At 39.9% G+C, this 20,501-nt stretch overlaps 1 protein-coding gene across 1 annotated transcript in view; it reads left to right on the plus strand.

Annotated features, from left to right (window-relative positions):
- The window catches only part of LOC138737391 (dynein axonemal heavy chain 8-like), a 55,083-nt gene extending 43,211 nt beyond the window's left edge, over nucleotides 1-11,872 (plus strand). The window contains exons 4-5 of the mRNA XM_069888137.1: nucleotides 4,922-5,098; nucleotides 11,676-11,872. Of these exons, the coding sequence (XP_069744238.1) occupies nucleotides 4,922-5,098; nucleotides 11,676-11,867 (369 nt within the window). The 3' untranslated portion in view covers nucleotides 11,868-11,872. The remainder of the gene's footprint in view (nucleotides 1-4,921; nucleotides 5,099-11,675) is intronic.
- The last annotated feature ends 8,629 nt before the right edge of the window (nucleotides 11,873-20,501 follow it).

A 20,501-nucleotide genomic window follows, 5' to 3' on the forward strand; every position in this document is an offset into this window, starting at 1 on the left:
ACCACATCATACTTCCAAGTATCAATCCACACCTTCAGCTCATCCACCTTTTTTACAATACTCCTGGCATTAAAATATATGAATTTCAGAGATTTCCCAATTTTTAATCCCTGTTTTCCCTCATCTTTAATAACAACATTATTTACTTTTCCTGCCAATTGCCCTTCATCTTCTTCCAGAGCATTTCCCTTCTCTATCACCTGCCCATCCATATTCAAATACTTACTACAAACTTTCTTTGTTTGCATTCTAACCTTCCCCTTACTGCTCTGTACTATTTTGTTCCCTCCCCCCAACCATTCTAGTTTAAAGGATCCTGAGTAGTGTAAGGTAAAACATCATGAGATGGGAATGTGTAGGGAGTTACCCTGTACAGGGCAGTAACAAGAAGGGGAGGTGTCCTTGTACTCCTGTTAGGTAAAACATCATGAGATGGGAATGTACAGGGCTGTAACAAGATGTAAATGCATCCTTGTACTTACAAGATAAGAGAGACATTGATGGATTGAGAGGCAGGAAGCTAGCAGGGAAAGGATAGCAACAGTTTTAGTCATTGGACAAGTAATGATATGATGATGTTCTAAGCATGTATCCAAGGGTATAAAAAATCACCATTTTGCTGATAACGGCAGAATGCATTCTCCGACTAACATGTTTAGTCGCAAGTGTTACAATCCGGTAATAAAGAACAAAGAACCCTGATTTCGACTCAGCCTGGTGTTTGTCTCACTCATTCATGAACAAAGCAGACCTAACAGTAGCCCTAGCAAATACCTCTGCCAGGATTCTGGTCCCCCTGGGATTTAAGTGTAACCCGTCCTTACTGTACAGGTCACATCTCCCCCAAAAAAGGTCCCAGTTATCCAGAAACTTAAAACCCTGCCCCTTACTCCACCCCTTTAGCCACGTGTTAATCCTCCACCTCATTCTATTTCTATTCACACTGTCACGTGGCACAGGGAGTAATCCGGAGATTACCCCCTTTGCGGTCCTTCTTTTTAACTCCCTACCTAACTACCTGTACTCACTCTTTAGGACCTCTTCTCTATTTCTCCCTATGTCATTGGTACCTACATGTACCACGACCTCTGGCTCCTGTCCCTCGCACTTTAGGGTATCCGGGACACGAGCAGCAACATCCCGGACCCTGGCACCAGGGAGGCAAACCACCATCCGGTTCTCCTTGCTGCGTCCGCAGAATCCCCTATCCGTCCTCTTAACTATGGAGTCTCCTACCACAATTGCCCTCCTCTTCCTTTCCCTCCCTTTCTGAGCTACAGGGGCCGACCTCATGCCAGAGGCACAGCCACTGTCGCTCCCCCCAACCTTGATGTCCCCCTCAACAGTGCTCAAAGGGGCGTACTTATTGCTGAGGGTTACATTCACAGGGCTCCTCTCTGGCACCTTACGTTCTTTTGTCCCTCTCCTAACAGTTACCCACCTTTCATCCTCCCGTGGCCCTGGCGTGACCACCTGGCTGTAACTCCTGTCTATGACTACCTCTGTTTCCCTAACCAGCCTGAGGTCATCGAGCTGCAGCTCTAGTTCCCTAACACGGTCCCTGAGAATCTGCAGCTCGACACACCTAGTGCAGATATGGACATCCGGGAGTCTGGAAGACTCCAGGACCTCCCACATCCGGCACTCCTGACAACACACAGCCTTAACACTCATCCCTTACCCCAATGAAGTAGTAATAAAGACTATCTTAGCTTTCTCTCCGCCTGCTTTCGCCGAAGCCTGATGAGCCAAAGCCTGGAAGTCCCACTCCTTCACTGGGCCACTCACTCACTGGGCCATCCGCTCGCTGTCCCTCTTATTTATTGGCCTTTTACCAATTAACCCCTACACACTCTCCTGTATGCTCGCTCGACCAATGGCCGCCTCCGACGCCGACTCCTCCCCGCAGACCCTGGTAAGAGACTTTTTAAAAAGTTTTCTTACCTGCCCCGGACTCTTCTTTTCTGTCCTTCTCCTCTCTCCTTTTCTCTCCTTTTCTCTTCTCTCCTCTCCTCTCCTCTCCCTACTGCTAGGCTCTGTCCCCAGTAAGAGTCTTTAAAAAGACCTTACCTTCCCGTCACACTCTCCTGTACGCTCGCTCGACCAATGGCCGCCTCCGATGCCGACTCCTCCCCGCAGACCCTGGTAAGAGACTTTTAAAAAAGTTTTCTGACCTGCCCCGGACTCTTTTCTTTTCTGTCCTTCTCCTCTCTCCTTTTCTCTCCTCTCCTCTCCTCTCCTCTCCTCTCCCTACTGCTAGGCTCTGTCCCCAGTAAGAGTCTTTAAAAAGACCTTACCTTCCCGTCACACTCTCCTGTACGCTCGCTCGACCAATGGCCGCCTCCGACACCGACTCCTCCCCGCAGACCCTGGTAAGAGACTTTAAAAAAAGTTTTCTTACCTGCCCCGGACTCTAATGAAGTAATCTATATCGTATATTAATTGTATTTGTCATAACCTCTTTACACAAATTCTGCCAAACTTGTTACTTCTCAGAAGGTTCTTGTTGGTTTTCAGAGAGATTTGTTGTTCATTGGACACCCACAACTGATTCCTTCCAAACAGCCACTTCAGAGTCTTGCTGAAGAAATTTGTCCCATCAGGGTTTTCCAGATGATAACCTCTTTCTTTCAGGTCACCGCAGAGTTCCCTTTTGTTTCCCTTATTTCAAGTGAAACATTATACAGCCAGCCATCTCCACTTGTATGAACCATAAGGGCTTTGACCAGGCTGAACTAAGAACTCACAACCTGCCTTCAAAATGGGGTTTTTCCACAAGCTTGACATCTTGTCATGTTCCAGTCCCAACTGCTACTGGAGAACTGAATTCTCTCTCTCTCTCTCTCTCTCTCTCTCTCTCTCTCTCTCTCTCTCTCTCTCACTGAGAGAAAACCACATGACCCTCTTAGAACACCAAACTGCACTCAGACTGTAGCATCAGATCCAATCTTCTGAGTTTGTTCATCTGTTGCTTTCCTAAACAATAATCTATTACTCCACATCATGTCCAATTATCACCTACTTGTGAAGTCCTTATAGGCAATCTTCAAAGTTTTTGCAAAGGCACCTGGAGCCTGGACGGTCTGGCTTAAGGAGAGCTCCAGCATTTTAAATGAGATCTTTTTTGAAGTGTTTGTATCTATGAGTGTCCTAACTAAAAACCCCAGAATTTATCTTCCAAAAGCATATCTATATACAATATAAAATATAATATAATCTGTCACATCACCTATGAGCAAGGAGTTGAATCTCCTCAGCTTCGTCAACCATCTAATGAAAGTTATACTATATAACCATATAACAATTACAGTACAGAAACAGGCCATCTCGGCCTCTCTAGTCCGTATTGATTTAAGTGAACTCCACTAGTCCCAATTACCTGCACCCTCCAATCCCCTCACATCCATGGACCTATCCAAATTTTTCTTAAATGACAAAATTGACCCTGCTGCAACCACTTCTTCTGGAAGGTCATTCCACTCAGCCACCACTCTCTGAGTGAAGAAGCTCCCTCTCGTGCTACTTTTAAACTTTTGCCCCCTAACCCTAAATTCATGACCCCTAATTCCAATCTCCCCTATCCTCAAGGGGAAGAGCCTATTCATATCTACTCTATCTATCCCCCTCATAATTTTAAATACCTCTATCAAATGCCCTCTCTACCTTCTATGCTCCGATGAATAAAGACCCAGTCTATTCCATCTTTCTTTGTATTCTAGATACTGCAATCCAGGAACATTTTAGTAAATCTTCTCTGCACCCTCTCTATCTTATTGATATCATTCCTATAAATGTGGGGTCCAGAAATGCACACAGTTTTCCAAATTTGGCCTCACCAATGCCTTGATAGCCTCAACATCACTTCCCAACTCTTATATTCCATGCTTTGATTTATAAAGGCCAGCATACCAAAAGCCTTCTATTCATGTGAGATTCCACGTTCAAAGAACAATTAACCATTATTCTAAGATCTCTCTGTTCCTCTGCATTCCTCAATTCCCTTCCCTTCACCGTATACGTCCTGTTTTGATTATTCTTCCCAAAATGAAGCACCTCACATTTTATCTACATTAAACTCCATCTGCCATCTTTCAGCCCACTCTTCTAAGCTGTCCAAATCCTTCCTCAGTCCCTGAAAACCATCTCCCCCCCCCCCCAGTTTTTGTATCATCCGCATACTTACTAATCCAATTCACCACTCCATCATCCAAATCATTAATATAAATGACAAACAACAAGAGATCCATTGACCCCTGAGGCATACAGCTCAACACCGACTTCCATCCTGACAGACTCTCTATGACTCTCTGGCATCTACCCTTTAGCCACCGTTGAACCCATCTGACTATCTCAACATTAATACCTAATGCCTAAACCTTCCTTACCAAACTTCCATGCGGAGCCTTATCGAAGGCCTTACTGAAATCCATATAGACTACATCTACTGCTCTACCCTCATCAACCTTCCTTGTCACCTCAAAAAAATTCATGACCTTCTCCGCACAAACCCATGTTGGGTGTCCCTGATCAGTCCCTGCCTCTCTAGATACTTAAACATATTATCTTTAAGAAGACTCTCCATTAGTTTAGCGACCAAACTTACCGGCCTATAATTGCTGGGCCTACACCTGGAGCCCTTTTTAAACAGAGGAACCATAGAATTTATGTTCATCTTTAATTTAATGTTTAACTATATTTCTTTCATAAAATGTCTTAGTAAAGTAAATGATAGAGTTAAAATATTGTGAATTTTCCATTGCTGTTCCTATGTTAATGCTAAGAAAGTCCCAAACATAAATAAAAGGGTTGTTGGTGCCTAACACTAGTTTCTCCAGACAGCCTGAAAGCAATTTTAACCACCAGTCCTTTGTCCAGATATCCTTAATTAGAATCTTTCATTATTTTCACTGACATCCTTCAGGTGCTAGGAGAGGTGAGAGTGAGCGCAGAAGCAGCAGAAGTAGTAAAAAATGCAGTCCTGATGGTGAAAGATAAGGCCCAGAAGATTGTCGATGAAATAGCAGTGGAAAAACACATTGCAGAGGATAAGCTAATAGCTGCAAAACCTGCATTAGAGGCCGCAGAAGCAGCTCTGAATGTAAGTACCTTATCTTAAGTATGTTTTGTAGCAAATAGAATAACTCGACAACTCGACACCGTCAGTTTTACTAAGGAGACAGTTACTCGTGTCTCTTGTTGAAAGCCACCAAATTGCATTTGCTTTTGAAGTTCCTTGAAAAGTTAGTAATTTCATGTTATCCTGCCTATTATTTAAAGTATTTTCATGCAATGCAGTTTGATAAAGATGTGATCCAGAATAACAAATACATCAAGAATTATAATTGCAAGACCTTAAAATATAAAATAATTTGTTATAATAGTCAATATTAAACATGTAAATACAACCTATAATCTGAAATTAGTTTTAGTTAAATTGAAATTGAAAAATTCAAAATATAAAACTTACAATTCCAAAAATCTATAGATTGTCTGCTGAGGATGTATCGTAATTTCATTGGAAGGCCAGTGGAATCTACAGTAACATAGCAGCTCATGACTTCCACAATCTCTGAGAGCTTCCAATACCCCTCAGGAACTTTGTGATTCCACCTGTGGGTTTCTGAGAGCTTCCAATACTCTTCAGGAACTTTGTGGTTCCACCTGTGTGAACATTGTGCTTCCGTATGAATGTTTTATTTAATTTTTTTATTGTTCACACTATAAACCATATTGATCAAGATACATACATTTTCCTTCTTAAATATATAGTGTCGTTTTCTCCCCACTTCCCTCCTCCCCTCCCTCACCTCCCCTCCCATTTATTTAAAGTTCAGAATGTAAGATATATTAAACCCGTCAAACAATGTTGTCACTCAATAAAAATAAACAAGAAATTCCACTGAGTCAGTTCTTTTCATTATCTTCTCCTTCTGTCATTTTAGGTGGTAGATGTCCACGGTAGGACTTTTCTATTGTGTTTCATGTATGGCTCCCATATTTGTTCAAATATTGTAATGTTATTTCTTAAATTATATGTTATTTTTTCTAATGGAATACATTTATTCATTTCTATATACCATTGTTGTATTCTCAAATTGTCTTCTAATTTCCAGGTTGACATAATACATTTTTTTGCTACAGCTAGGGCTATCATAACAAATCTTTTTTGCGCTCCATCCAAATCGAGTCCAAATTCTTTGTTTTTTATATTACTTAGGAGGATGATCTCTGGGTTTTTTGGTATATTGCTTTTTGTGATTTTATTTAATATCTGGTTTAGATCTTCCCAAAATTTTTTCACTTTCTCACATGTCCAAATTGCATGAATTGTTGTTCCCATTTCCTTTTTACAGCGAAAACATCTGTCTGATACTGTTGGGTCCCATTTATTTAACTTTTGAGGTATAATGTATAGCCTGTGTATCCAATTATATTGTATCATATGTAACCTCGTGTTTATTGTATTTCTCATAGTTCCGGAGCATAACTTCTCCCATGTTTTATTCTTTATCTTTATGTTTAGATCTTGTTCCCATTTTTGTTTAGTTTTACCATTTGTTTCCTCGTTCTCCTTTTCTTGTAGTTTAATATACATGTTTGTTACAAATTTTTTGATTATCATTGTGTCTGTAATCACATATTCAAAACTACTTCCTTCTGGTAACCTCAGACTGTTTCCCAATTTGTCCTTCAAGTAGGATTTCAGTTGGTAGTATGCCAACATTGTATCGTGAGTTATATTATATTTATCCTTCATTTGTTCAAAGGATAATAATTAATTTCCCGAAAAACAATTTTCTATTCTTTTGATCCCTTTTTTCTCCCATTCTCTAAAGGAAAGATTATCTATTTTAAAAGGGATCAGCTGATTTTGCATCAGTATTAGTTTTGGTAGTTGGTAATTTGTTTTATTCCTTTCTACATGAATCTTCTTCCAAATGTTGAGCAGATGATGCAATACTGGAGAATTCCTATGTTGTACCAACTTTTCATCCCATTTATATAATATATGTTCAGGTATCTTCTCCCCTATTTTATCTAGTTCTAATCTAGTCCAATCTGGCTTTTCCCTTGTTTGATAAAAATCTGATAGGTATCTTAATTGTGCGGCTCTATAATAATTCTTAAAGTTTGGTAGTTGTAAACCTCCTTGTTTATACCATTCTGTTAATTTATCTAGTGCTATCCTCGGTTTCCCCCCTTTCCATAAAAATTTCCGTATTAATTTCTTTAACTCCTTGAAGAATTTCTCTGTTAAGCGTATTGGTAATGTCAGAAATAGGTATTGTATCCTTGGGAAAATGTTCATTTTAATACAGTTTATCCTTCCTATCAGTGTTAGTGGTAAGTCTTTTCAATGCTCTAAGTCGTCTTGTAATTTTTTCATTAGTGGATAATAATTGAGTTTATATAGATGGCCGAGATTTTTATTTATTTGTATACCTAGGTATCGCATTGCTTGCGTTTGCCATCTGAATGGTGATTCTTTCTTAAATTTTGAGAAATCCGCATTATTCATTGGCATTGCTTCACTTTTATTTGCGTTAATCTTGTACCCCGACTTCTCCATATTCCTTCAATTTCCTATATAATTCTTTTATTGATGTTTCTGGTTCTGCTAAGTATATTATAACGTCATCTGCAAATAGACTGATTTTATATTCTTTGTCTTTTATTTTTATCCCTTTTATTTTATTTTCTATTCTTATCAGTTCTGCTAGTGGTTCTATGGCTAACGCGAACAATAAGGGAGATAGTGGGCATCCCTGCCTTGTTGATTTGCTTAAGTTAAATTGTTTTGATATATATCCATTTACTGTCACTTTCACCAATGGCCCCTTATATAATGCTTTAATCCAATTAATATATTTCTCTGGTAAGCTGAATTTTTGTAGTACTTTGAATAAATAATTCCATTCTACTCTGTCAAAGGCCTTCTCTGCGTCTAAAGCAACCGCTTCTGTTGGAGTTTTATTTCCTTCTACTGCATGAATTAAGTTAATGAATTTACAGATATTGTCTGTTGTTCGTCTTTTTTTAATAAATCCAGTTTGGTCTAGATTTACTATTTTTGGTACATAGTCGGCTAATCTGTTTGCTAATAGTTTAGCTATTATCTTATAATCTGTGTTAAGTAAAGATATTGGTCTATATGACGCTGGTGTGAGTGGATCTTTCCCTGTCTTTGGTATTACTGTAATTATTGCTGTTTTGCATGAATCTGATAAGCTTTGTATTTTATCAATCTGGTTGATTACTTCCAGAAGGGGAGGAATTAATAAATCTTTAAATGTTTTATAGAATTCTATTGGGAATCCATTCTCTCCTGGTGTTTTATTGTTCGGTAGTTTTTTTTATTATCTCCTGTATTTCTTCTATTTCAAATGGTTTTGTTAATTTATTTTGTTCCTCTGTTTGTAATCCGTAAGAATGTTTTGATGTAAATACTGAAAAGATGGCCCTGTGTTAAGGCAATGCCCCAGTGAAAAGCAGGCAGTTTTGCACATGCCCTGGAATTCTAATTTAAGTGGGAAAACTCTTGCGGGTCAGCACATTGTAATGTGACTGATTGCACTCAGAGACAAGTGAGCAGTACAAACAGGCTTTTAAATGCTTATAATCAATGGCCTGTAGACGCAATAGTCCTCGGGAGAATCAGAGGTTTATAGTGGGGTAGGTGAGGGTGGAGTCAGCCATTTGAACAATACATAGACATTCCAGTTCACTGGATTCACCACTAATACTTTACAAATATTTACATTAAGTCTGTCAGGGGGTCTGGTAATTCTGGTCCAACGCTGCAGTACTGGAGGATTTTGGGCTTCCTGAACCTCCTGGACCCCCTGTGGTACAGGGTAAGTGGGTCTCGAGGGCTCCAACTCAGGTCATGGGATGGATTGGACCACTTCCCGAGCAGTGTCCTCTAGGACCCTGAGTGGGGTACTCGATATTTCCTGGCTCGTTTGTGGCATTGGATCCTCAGTTCCAGCGGGTGCCAGGTCTTTTATCGAGACGGTTTCCTCTCTGCCATCAGGGTATGCCTCGTAGCCATATGTTGGGTTTGCGGGCAGCAGGTGAACCCTCTCAATCTGTCTTACTCCTTCTCATATGCTTTCTCAGCAGGACTGGCCCTGGTGCCATTGGCCAAGCTGGGAGAGTAGTCCCAGACATGGATTTCCTCTGGAACGTAAACATAAGCTTGTGAGGAGTTGCATTGGTCGCCATGCAGAGAAGCAACCTTATGGAATGGAGTGCCATGGGAAGGACTTCTTGCCACCATGAATATGAAAGGCCTTTGGACTAGATAGCCAATTTCATGGCCTTCCATACAGTTGTGTTGTCTTTTTTAATTTGTCCATCCTCCGGGGATTGTAGTTAGTCATCTTGCTTGAGGCAATACCCCTTACGAGCAGGGACTGGAATAGCTCTTCGCTCATAAATGATGAGCCCCAGTCGCTATGGATATAGCTGGGATTTTAGGGTAGAAATAGAATGTAAGGCCATGATGACTGTGGTGGCGGTCATGTCTGGGGAGGGGATGGTGAATGGAAAATGTGAATACCAATGATGTTGAGAAAGTATACATTTCCGTTGATGGAAGGGAGGGGACCCTTGAAATCAACACTGAGTTGTTCGAAGGTGTGGGATGCCTTTATCAGGTTCACTTTGTCGGTGCGATAGAAGTGCAGCTTGCACAGTGCAGACCTGGCAGGACCTGGTCATTTCCCTGATGTCCTCAGCGGAGTAGGGCAGGTTGTGTGCCTTGAGGAAATGAGTCAGGCGAGTGACACCTGGGCAGTAAAGCTCATTGTGCAGTGACTGCAATTGGCTGGTGTGTGCAGAGCCACAGCTTCCTCTTGGCAAGGCATCTGGAGGCTCATTGAGAGTACGTGACCTATATGCTATGTCATAATTATAGGTGGAGAGTTCGATCCTCCACCTAGTGATCTTATCCTTCTTTATTTTGGCCATTTTTCATTATTAAGCATAAATGCCACTGATCGCTGGTCGGTGAGCAGTGTAAATTTTCTGCTGCCCAAGGAATGCCTCCAGTGCCTGATGCCTCTACAATGTCTTGAGCCTCTTTCTCCACAGATTGGCTCTGAAGCTCATGGCCTTGTAGGGTGTGGGAGAAAAAAGGCAACTGACCTGCCCACCTGGTTAAGGGTAGCAGCTGGAGCTACGTCAGAGGCATCGCTCTCCACCTGGAACAGTGCACTTTCATCCACCACATGCATGGTGGCCTTTGCAATTTAACTCTAAACATTGTCAAAAGCCACCTGGGCTTCGGCCGACAATGGGAAAGAGGGGAACTTTAAGAGGGGGCGGACCTTATCTGCATAGTGAGGGACTCACTGGGCATAGTAGGAGAAGAAGCCCAGGCACCTCCTTAAAGCTTTCAGGGTCTTCATGATCAGGAGGTCAAATGGGGTGCATTCAACTGGGGTCAAGGCCAATGATGCCATTTTCCACCACATAGCCCAGGATCGCCAGACATTTCATCCAGAACATTCACTTACTGGAGTTGTACGTGAGATTCAAGGCCTTGCCCATGTGGAGAAACCTCTGGAGGTTGGCATTATGGTCTTCCAGAGATGTTCTCGAGATAAGGGAAGGTGGCCTTTTGCTCATGCTCGTCAACCATTTTGTCCATCTGTCTTTGGAAGACCAAGACCCCATTAATGATGCCGAAAGGAACACTCCGGAACCGATTGAGCTGTCCGTCTGCCTCAAATACTGGTCCTCGGAATGGATCGATAACTGATGCTATGCAGCTTTCAGGTTGATGGTCGAATAGATCTGATACTGCACAATTTTGTTTACCATGTCTGAAATTCGAGGGAGTTGGTATGTGTCCAGGAGTATGAAACGATTAATTGTTTGGCTATAGTCAATCACTTTTCTTCTCCTTTCACAACTACCACCATGGGCTGTTACTATTATTAGAGTTGTCGCTGCGTCTTGGCTCCAATAAATTCCCGATACCCCACACTGTTTTGCCTGCTCTTTGCAGCTATTGGTTTGCAATCGTGAGTCAGGTTCGGAAACAGTGGGGGGGTGGGGGGGGGATCAATATTTAGGGTGGAGAGACTGCATGTGGCATCTGGCTTTTGGGACCTTCCCTTTGAAATACTGTGATTGGAGGAAGTGGGCCAGAGTACTCCATGGTCACACTTTTAAGATGACGCAGGAAGTCCAGGCCCAGCAACACAGGAGCATACAAATCTTTCAGTACATTGGTGATAGAATCTGTACTATCACACACATGAGCCTCACAGATAGGCAGATCTAACCCTTGATTGGCAGATAAGGTGACTTTCGACTAGGCTTCAGCTGGAGAGGTCACATGACCTCCACAGTCCACATTCTGACCAGGTTCTAGATGGAGAGGCCACATGACCCTTCACAATCACACTACACCTATCTATGTCTCTCATAATCTTGTAGATGTGATCCATCCCCTTCATATTAATGCATCTTTCAAGAAGTATTTTAACTGCTACTATTGTATCCGCTTCCACCACAGCTTCTGGCAGCCTTTCCAGGTACCTGTCTCTCTCGTAAAATACATCTCCCTTTAACTTAAACACATGTCCTCCAGTGTATGACAGTTTTACTCTGGGAACGAGATTCTGTCTATATTAGGTGTTAGAACATTTTATTTTTATTCCCAGACTATCAAGCCTGCTGACATTGCGACTGTGCGTAAATTAGCCACACCGCCTCACCTGATAATGAGGATTCTCAACTGTGTTCTGGTTCTCTTCCAAAATAAAATGGAAATAGTCACCATGGACCCTGAGAATGGAAAAGTGATGCTCAAGGAGGTAGAGGATGTGAAACTTCTCAGGAGAATAATGAAATAATTAAAGGGCTGTACAGTAATGTTCCACATACTGCACAGTATGGCAACATTTTTGTAAATCTTCTTTGCACCTTCTCTACCTTATTTATATCCTTCCTATAATTTGGAGACCACAACTGCACACAATACTCCAAACTTGGCCTCACTAAAGCCTTAAACAGTCTCAACATCATCCCCCCCAGCTCCTATATTCAATGCTATGATTTATAAAGGCCAGCATACCAAAAGCCTTCTTCACCACCCTATCTACATAGGAATTCACCTTCAAGGAAGGCTGAACCGTTATTTCAAGATCCCTCTGTTCCTCAATGCCCTCCCCTTCACTGCATACATCCTATTTTGGTTATTCTTCCCAAAATGAATCAACTCTCACTTGTCTACATTAAACTCCATCTGCCTCCTTTCAGCCCTCTTTTGCAGACAGTCCAAATCCTTCTGCAGTCCATGAAAACCCTCTTCACCAACCACAACACCCCCTATTTTGGTATCGCCGCCCAATTTACCACCCCGTCATCCAAATCATTGATATAAATGACGAACCACAAAGGACCCAGTCCCGAACCCTGAGGCACACCACTCGTCACCGGCATCCATCCTGACAAACAGTTGTCCACCATGACTCTCTGATGTCTGTCTTCCAGCCACCTCTGAACCCATCTGACTATCTATATTAATCCCTAGAGATTGAACCTTCTTCACTAACCTTCCATGCAGAACCTTATCAAAATCTTTACTAAAATCCAAATCGACCACATTAACTGCTCTTGCCTTCATCAACTTTTCTGATCACCTCTTCAAAAAATTCAACAAGATTTGTCAAACACAACTTTCCCCTCACAAACCCATGTTGAGTGTCCCTGATCAATCCATTGCCTTTCCAGATATTTATACATATTATCCCTAAGAATTCCTTCCATTAGTTTCCCCACCATAGATGTCAAACTTACTGGCCTATAGTTGCTTGGCCTACACCTTGCGCCATTTTTAAACAGTGGAACCACATTTGCAACCCACCAATCCCGTGGCAACACACCCTCCTCCAGTAACCGTTGAAAAATCACTGTCAGAGCCTCTGCTATTTCCTCCCTGACCTCCTTAAGGTCCTGGGAAAAATCCCATCAGAACCAGGAATCTTATCTACCTTTATACATCCCAGAAGATCTAAAATCCCCTCTTTACTAACCCCTATCTTTTCCATAACTAATCCTTTTGCCTCACTTATCTTACACAATTCAATATCGCTTTCCTTCGTGAACACCGACGAGAAGAATGTATTCAATATCTCCCCCATCTCATATGATTCCTCACACATACCTCTGCTCTGATTTTCCAGTGGACCTATTCTATCCTTAACTTTCCTTTTACTATTCACATATTTGTAAAAACACTTCGGATTTGCTTTCAACCTATTTGCTATAGCCCCCTCATACATTCTTTTTGCCTTTCTAATTTCCCTCTTAAGGTTCTTTCTACAATCTATGTATCGTCCATACATCTCTTCAATCCTTTGCTTCTTGTATTTAACATAGGCCTCCCTCTTATCCTGAACCATCTTCTTAATCTCTCTAGAAAACCATGGCTCCCTTGAACATTTGGCCTTGCCTTTTGTCTTGACAGGAACATAAAGATTCTGCACTCTCAAAATCTCACCTTTAAATGCTCCGCAATTCTCCTCAATATCTTTTCCAGAAAAAAAAGATCAACCAAACTACTCCCTGCAAATCCCTTCTCATCTCTTCAAATCTCTCATCTCTCTAGTGGCTACCTCAACATATTGATGCAAAAAGCAATACTGCACACATTTTACAAGCTCTAAGCCATCCAGTCCACTCACTGACTGCATCTCCCAATCTATGTTAGGAAAATTAAAATCCCCAACTAACACCACCCTGTGCTTATTGCACATCTCAGCCAGTTCCCTACACATTTGCTCTTCTAGTTCCCTTTCCCCATTTGGTGGTCTATAATACACACCTATAATCGTAACCTCACCTCTTTTATTTTTTAATTCCACCCACACTGCCTCCCTTGATGAGCCCTCCAATCTATCACGCCTCAGTACCAGTGTAATATCTTCCTTGACAAGTAATGCCACAACCCCTCCCCTTATCCCTCCAATTCTATCACACCTAAATCAGCGAAACCCCAGAATATTTAACTGCCAGTCACAACCCTCCTTCAACCATGTCTCACTAATTGCTACCCCATCGTACTGACAAGTGTCTATCCACACCTTCAATTCATTCATCTTTCTTACAACACTCCTTGCATTGAATGCATTTCAGAGACTTACCACATCTTACCTTCTCTGCCATCCACACTATTATTTGTTACCATACTCCCTTCCCCATTATAACATCTATCCCTTTCCTCCTCAATCAACTGCTGTTCCACCCCCAAATCTTGTGAATAAGCCTTTTCCCTTCACCTACAATACGTCTCTCTGCTGTCCTCCTTTACATGGATCCCTTCCCCAGCCATACTAGTTTAAAGCCCCCCCGGTAGCTCTAACAAATGCCCCTGTCACGAGACTGGTCAGAGGAGTCACGTGATGGAGTAGTGGCCGGTCAGGGAATTCCAGCTCTCTCCCGAAAAGTTAAAAAAAACACACAAAGCACAAAGGTACAAGATTAAAATTTATAATAAAGTAAAAATAAAGGTGAGAAGAAAATGGCAGCGAAGAGAGAAAAGTCGAAAACAACGGGAAGAAAAGAGGACGAAAGAATGTCGGAAGAAGAAGGTGAAGGCCTTACCTGTCCGAAGAGGCCCGCCGCGGAGAGAGAAGCCCGCTCCCTCAGGTCAGTGGAGGTCCCAGGCTCGGGACTACAAAAATGGCTCGCAGAGCCGAGTAAAAGTGCGCAACCGCGCATGCGCGATGCGCATGAAAAAAAACACACTGACGGGAGGGGGGAACAGCTGCGGAGTCGATCTCCACAGCTGAGAGAGACACCTGCAGAACAGCAGCAGGTGCAGAACACAGACAATAACGACAACAAGAAAGAAGAGGGTAAAAAGAAAACAAGGAAACAACAGATGGTCAATCCAGAGGAAGAAGATGAAGAAGAACAGAAAGAAGTGGAAGAAGAAGAGAAAGGCAAGACAATGGATGTATCTTTTTTAAAGAATATATGGAATCAGTGAAAGAATGGCAATTACAAAAAGAAGAATTAAGAATGCAGAAGAAAAAATGAATAAAATAGAAATGGTCATGTCAGAGATAGGAAAAAGAGTGGAAAATATGGATGAACGAGAAATAATTGTAGAAATGGAAGTAGAGGAATTAAAAGAGAAATTAGAAGAATCTAATAAAAAAGTTAAAGAGGCACATGAGCTGTTAGCTCAGAAGATAGATATAATAGAAAACTATAATAGAAGAAATAATATAAAGATAGTGGGCCTTAAGGAAGATGAAGAAGGCAAGAATATGAGAGAATTTATAAAAGATTGGATCCCCAGGGTCCTAGGAAGACCAGAATTACAGGAAGAAATGGAAATAGAGAGGGCACATAGAACTTTAGCCCCGAAACCACAACCGCAGCAAAAACCAAGATCCATTTTAGTAAAATTCTTAAGATATACAACAAGAGAAAATATATTCAAGAAAGCAATGAAGAAAGTAAGAGAGGACAAAAAGCCACTGGAATATAAAGGTCAAAAATTTTTTTTCTATCCAAACATAAGTTTTGAACTCCTGAAGAAGAGGAAGGAGTTCAATACAGCAAAAACGATCTTATGGAAAAAAGGATATAAATTTATGTTAAAGTACCCAGCGGTACTTAAAATAGTTATTCCAGGGCAACAAAACAGACTATTGTCGGATCCAGAGGAAGCAAGGAAATTTGCAAAACAACTACAAAACAAGCAGAGAGATGAAGACATGTAATGAGAGTAAAAATGACCACGAACTATATGTATGTGTGTAAAGGGGTATATGTGTGTATATATATTGTGTATACATGAATGTATCCGTATTTAGAGGAAAATATATAGAGTATAGACAAGAATTAATAAGGGAGGGAAAGCGAATAGAGGGAATAAGGAGGGAATTAAAAGACTGACCTTTGTTACATATGAAAATTGAAATCTTTTCTGGGGGGGGCTGGGTGGGGAGGAGTTACGGTCACTACAAATCATTTGACATTTGCAAGTGAATTCGCAAATCCAAATGGAGAGGGGAGATGTGGTTGCCCAACAAGGGATAAAGGGCAACTCAGGAGGGGGAGGGGAGAATGGAGTTAAAGAAGTTTTAAATAGGAGAATAAGGAAAATGTTTGATGTTTTAGAAATGTTGTCTTATAAAGTGTTCAAAACAAGAAAGCAGAAATGGATCAGAAGGAAAGGTGATGATTGAGAAACGGAAAGGGAAGATAAACAAAGTATGAAATGTCTACGCTGAACTATATGACTTTAAATATTAACGGAATACATAACCAAATTAAAAGGAAGAAACAGCTAAATTTACTGAAAAAAGAAAAAAATGATATAGCATTTGTGCAAGAAACACATTTAACTGAATTGGAGCACAAGAAATTAAAGAGAGATTGGGTAGGACATGTAACAGCAGCGTCGTATAATTCAAAAGCAAGAGGAGTAGCTATATTAATTAGTAAAAATGTGCCAATTAAAATAGAAGAGGAAATAATAGATCCAGCAGGGAGATATGTAATGATAAAATGTCAGATATATTCGGAGTTTTGGAATCTACTCAATGTATATTCACCTAACGAAGAAGATCAAAAGTTTAAGCAAGATATTTTTTTGAAGATAGCAGATACGCAAGGGAACATATTAATAGGAGGGGATTTCAACCTGAATTTGGATTCAAATATGGACAAAACTGGGAAAAAAATTAACAGAAAGAACAAAGTAACCAAATTTATAATTAAATCGATGGAAGAAATGCAACTTTTGGATATAGGGAGGAAACAACACCCAAATGAAAAGGAATATTCATATTACTCGGGTAGACATTAAACATACTCAAGAATAGACATATTTTTGTTATCAGCTCGTATGCAAAATAGAGTAAGAAAAACAGAATATAAAGCTAGAATATTATCGGACCATTCACCCTTGATATTGACAATAGAATTAGAGGATATCCCTCCAAGAATGTCTTTTGTCTTTGGCTTGGCTTCGCGGACGAAGATTTATGGAGGGGGTAAAAGTCCACGTCAGCTGCAGGCTCGTTTGTGGCTGACAAGTCCGATGCGGGACAGGCAGACACGGTTGCAGCGGCTGCAGGGGAAAATTGGTTGGTTGGGGTTGGGTGTTGGGTTTTTCCTCCTTTGCCTTTTGTCAGTGAGGTGGGCTCTGCGGTCTTCTTCAAAGGAGGTTGCTGCCCGCCAAACTGTGAGGCGCCATGATGCACGGTTTGAGGCGATATCAGCCGACTGGCGGTGGTCAATGTGGCAGGCACCAAGCGATTTCTTTAGGCAGTCCTTGTACCTCTTCTTTGGTGCACCACTGTCACGGTGGCCAGTGGAGAGCTCGCCATATAACACGAGCTTGGGAAGGCGATGGTCCTCCATTCTGGAGACGTGACCCACCCAGCGCAGCTGGATCTTCAGCAGCGTGGACTCGATGCTGTCGACCTCTGCCATCTCGAGTACTTTGACATTAGGGATGAAAGCGCTCCAATGGATGTTGAGGATGGAGCGGAGACAACGCTGGTGGAAGCGTTCTAGGAGCCATAGGTGATGCCGGTAGAGGACCCATGATTCGGAGCCGAACAGGAGTGTGGGTATGACAACGGCTCTGTATACGCTTATCTTATCCAAGAATGTATAGATGGAGGTTAAACTCCATGCTACTTAAAAGGCAGGATTTTAGAGAATTCATTGAAAGACAAATTAAAATGTATTTTGAAATAAATACGGAATCAGTGAAAGATAAGTTTATACTATGGGATGCAATGAAAGCGTTCATTAGAGGGCAAATAATAAGTTATGTAACCAAGATGAAGAAGGACTATAATCAGGAAACAGAGCAGTTGGAAAGGGAAATAGTAAATATAGAAAAAGAATTAGCAATGAAGGAAGATACAACTAAAAGAAGAGAATTGGCAGATAAAAAAATAAAATATGAAACACTACAAACATATAAGGTGGAGAAGAACATAATGAAGACAAAACAGAAATATTATGAACTAGGGGAAAAAACGCACAAAATTCTAGCATGGCAGCTTAAGACAGAACAAGCTAAGAAAATGGTATTGGCATCAAAGAAAAAAGACAAACAAATCACATATAATCCAACAGAGATCAAGGAAAACTTTAGAGAATTCTATGAACAATTATACCAAACTGAAAACGAAGGGAAAGAAGGCAAAATAGATGAATTTTTAACTAAAATTGAACTACCAAAATTACAAATGGAGGAACAAAATAAATTAACAGAACCATTTGAAATAGTAGAAATACAAGAGATAATAAAAAAAATTATCAAATAATAAAACACCAGGAGAGGATGGATTCCCAATAGAATTCTATAAAACATTTAAAGATTTATTAATTCCTCCCCTCCTGGAAGTAATCAACCAGATTGATAAAACACAAAGCTTACCAGATTCATGTAAAACAGCAATAATTACAGTAATACTAAAGACAGGGAAAGATCCACTCGCACCAGCATCATATAGACCAATATCATTATTTAACACTGATTATAAGATAATAGCTAAACTATTAGCAAACAGATTAGCAGAGTATGTACCTAAATGGTAAATCTAGACCAAACTGGATTTATTAAAAAAAGATGCACAACAGACAATATTTGTAAATTTATTAACTTAATTCATGCAGTAGAAGGGAGTAAAGCGCCAACAGTAGCAGTTGCTTTAGACGCAGAGAAGGCCTTTGACAGAGTAGAATGGAATTATTTATTCAAAGTATTGCAAAAATTCAGTTTACCAGAGAAGTATATTAATTGGATTAAAGCATTATATAAGGGGCCATTGGCGAAAGTGACAGTAAATGGATATATATCAAAGCAATTTAACTTAAGCAGGTCAACACGGCAGGGATGCCCACTATCACCCTTATTGTTTGCGTTAGCTATAGAACCACTAGCAGAATTGATAAGAACAGAAAATAATATAAAAGGGATAAAAATAAAAGACAAGGAATATAAAATCAGTTTATTTGCGGATGATGTTATAGTATACTTAACAGAAGCAGAACTATCAATAAAAGAATTATATAAGAAATTGAAGTAATATGGAGAAGTGTCGGGTTACAAGATTAACGTAAATAAAAGTGAAGCAATGCCAATGAATAATGCGGATTTCTCAAAATTTAAGAAGGAATCACCATTCAGATGGCAAATGCAAGCAATAAGATACCTAGGTATACAAATAAATAAAAATCTCGGCCATCTATATAAACTCAATTATTATCCAGTAATGAAAAAATTACAGGATGATTTAGAGCATTGGAAAGATTTACCATTAACACTAATAGGAAGGATAAACTATTAAAATGAATATTTTCCCAAGGATATTATACTTATTTCAGGCATTGCCAATACACTTGACAGAGAAAGGAGTTAAAGAAAATAATAAAGAAATTTTTATGGAAAGGGGGAAACTGAGGATAGCACTAGATAAATTAACAGAATGGTATAAACAAGGAGGCTTACAACTGCCAAACTTTAAAAATTATTATAGAGCCGCACAATTAAGATACCTATCAGATTTTTATCAAACAAGGGAAAAGCCAGATTGGACTAGATTAGAATTAGATAAAATAGGGGAAAAGATACCTGAACACATATTATATAAATGGGATGAAAAATTGGTACAACGTAGGAGTTCTCCAGTATTACATCATCTACTCAATATTTGGAAAAAGATTCATGTAGAAAGGAATAAAACAAATTACCAATTACCAAAACTAATATTGACGCAAAATAAGTTACTCCCTTTTACAATAGATAACCTTTCCTTTAGAGAATGGGAGAAAAAAGGGATCAAAAGAATAGAAAATTGTTTTTCAGGAAATAGATTATTATCCTTTGAACAAATGAAAGATAAATACAATATAACTCAAGATACAGTGCTGGCATATTGAGATCCTACTTGAAGGACAAATTAGGAAGCAGTCTGAGGTTACCAGAGGGAAGTAACTTTGAATATGTGATTACAGATACAATGATAATCAAAAGATTTTTCACAAATATGTATATGAAACTGCAGGAAAAGGAGAATGAGGAAACAAATGGTAAAACTAAACAAAAATGGGAACAAGATTTAAATATAAAGATAAAAAAGGAAACATGGGAGAGGTTATGTTCTGGAATGATGAGAAATACAATAAATACGAGGTTATGTATGATACAATATAACTGGATACACAAGCTATACATTACACCTCAAAATTTAAATAAATGGGACCCAACAGTATCTGACAGATGTTTTCGATGTAAAAAAGAAATGGGAACAACAATTCATGCAATCTGGACATGTAAGAAAGTAGAAAAATTTTGGGAAGATCTAAACCAAATATTAAATAAAATTACAGAAAACAATATACCAAAAAATCCAGAGATCTTCCTCCTAAGTAACATAAAAAACAAAGAATTTGGAATTGATTTGGATGGTGCACAAAAAAGATTTGTTAAGATAGCTCTAGCCGTA

This window comes from Narcine bancroftii, chromosome 6, assembly GCF_036971445.1.
Source record: "Narcine bancroftii isolate sNarBan1 chromosome 6, sNarBan1.hap1, whole genome shotgun sequence".
Classification (NCBI taxonomy): domain Eukaryota; kingdom Metazoa; phylum Chordata; class Chondrichthyes; order Torpediniformes; family Narcinidae; genus Narcine; species Narcine bancroftii.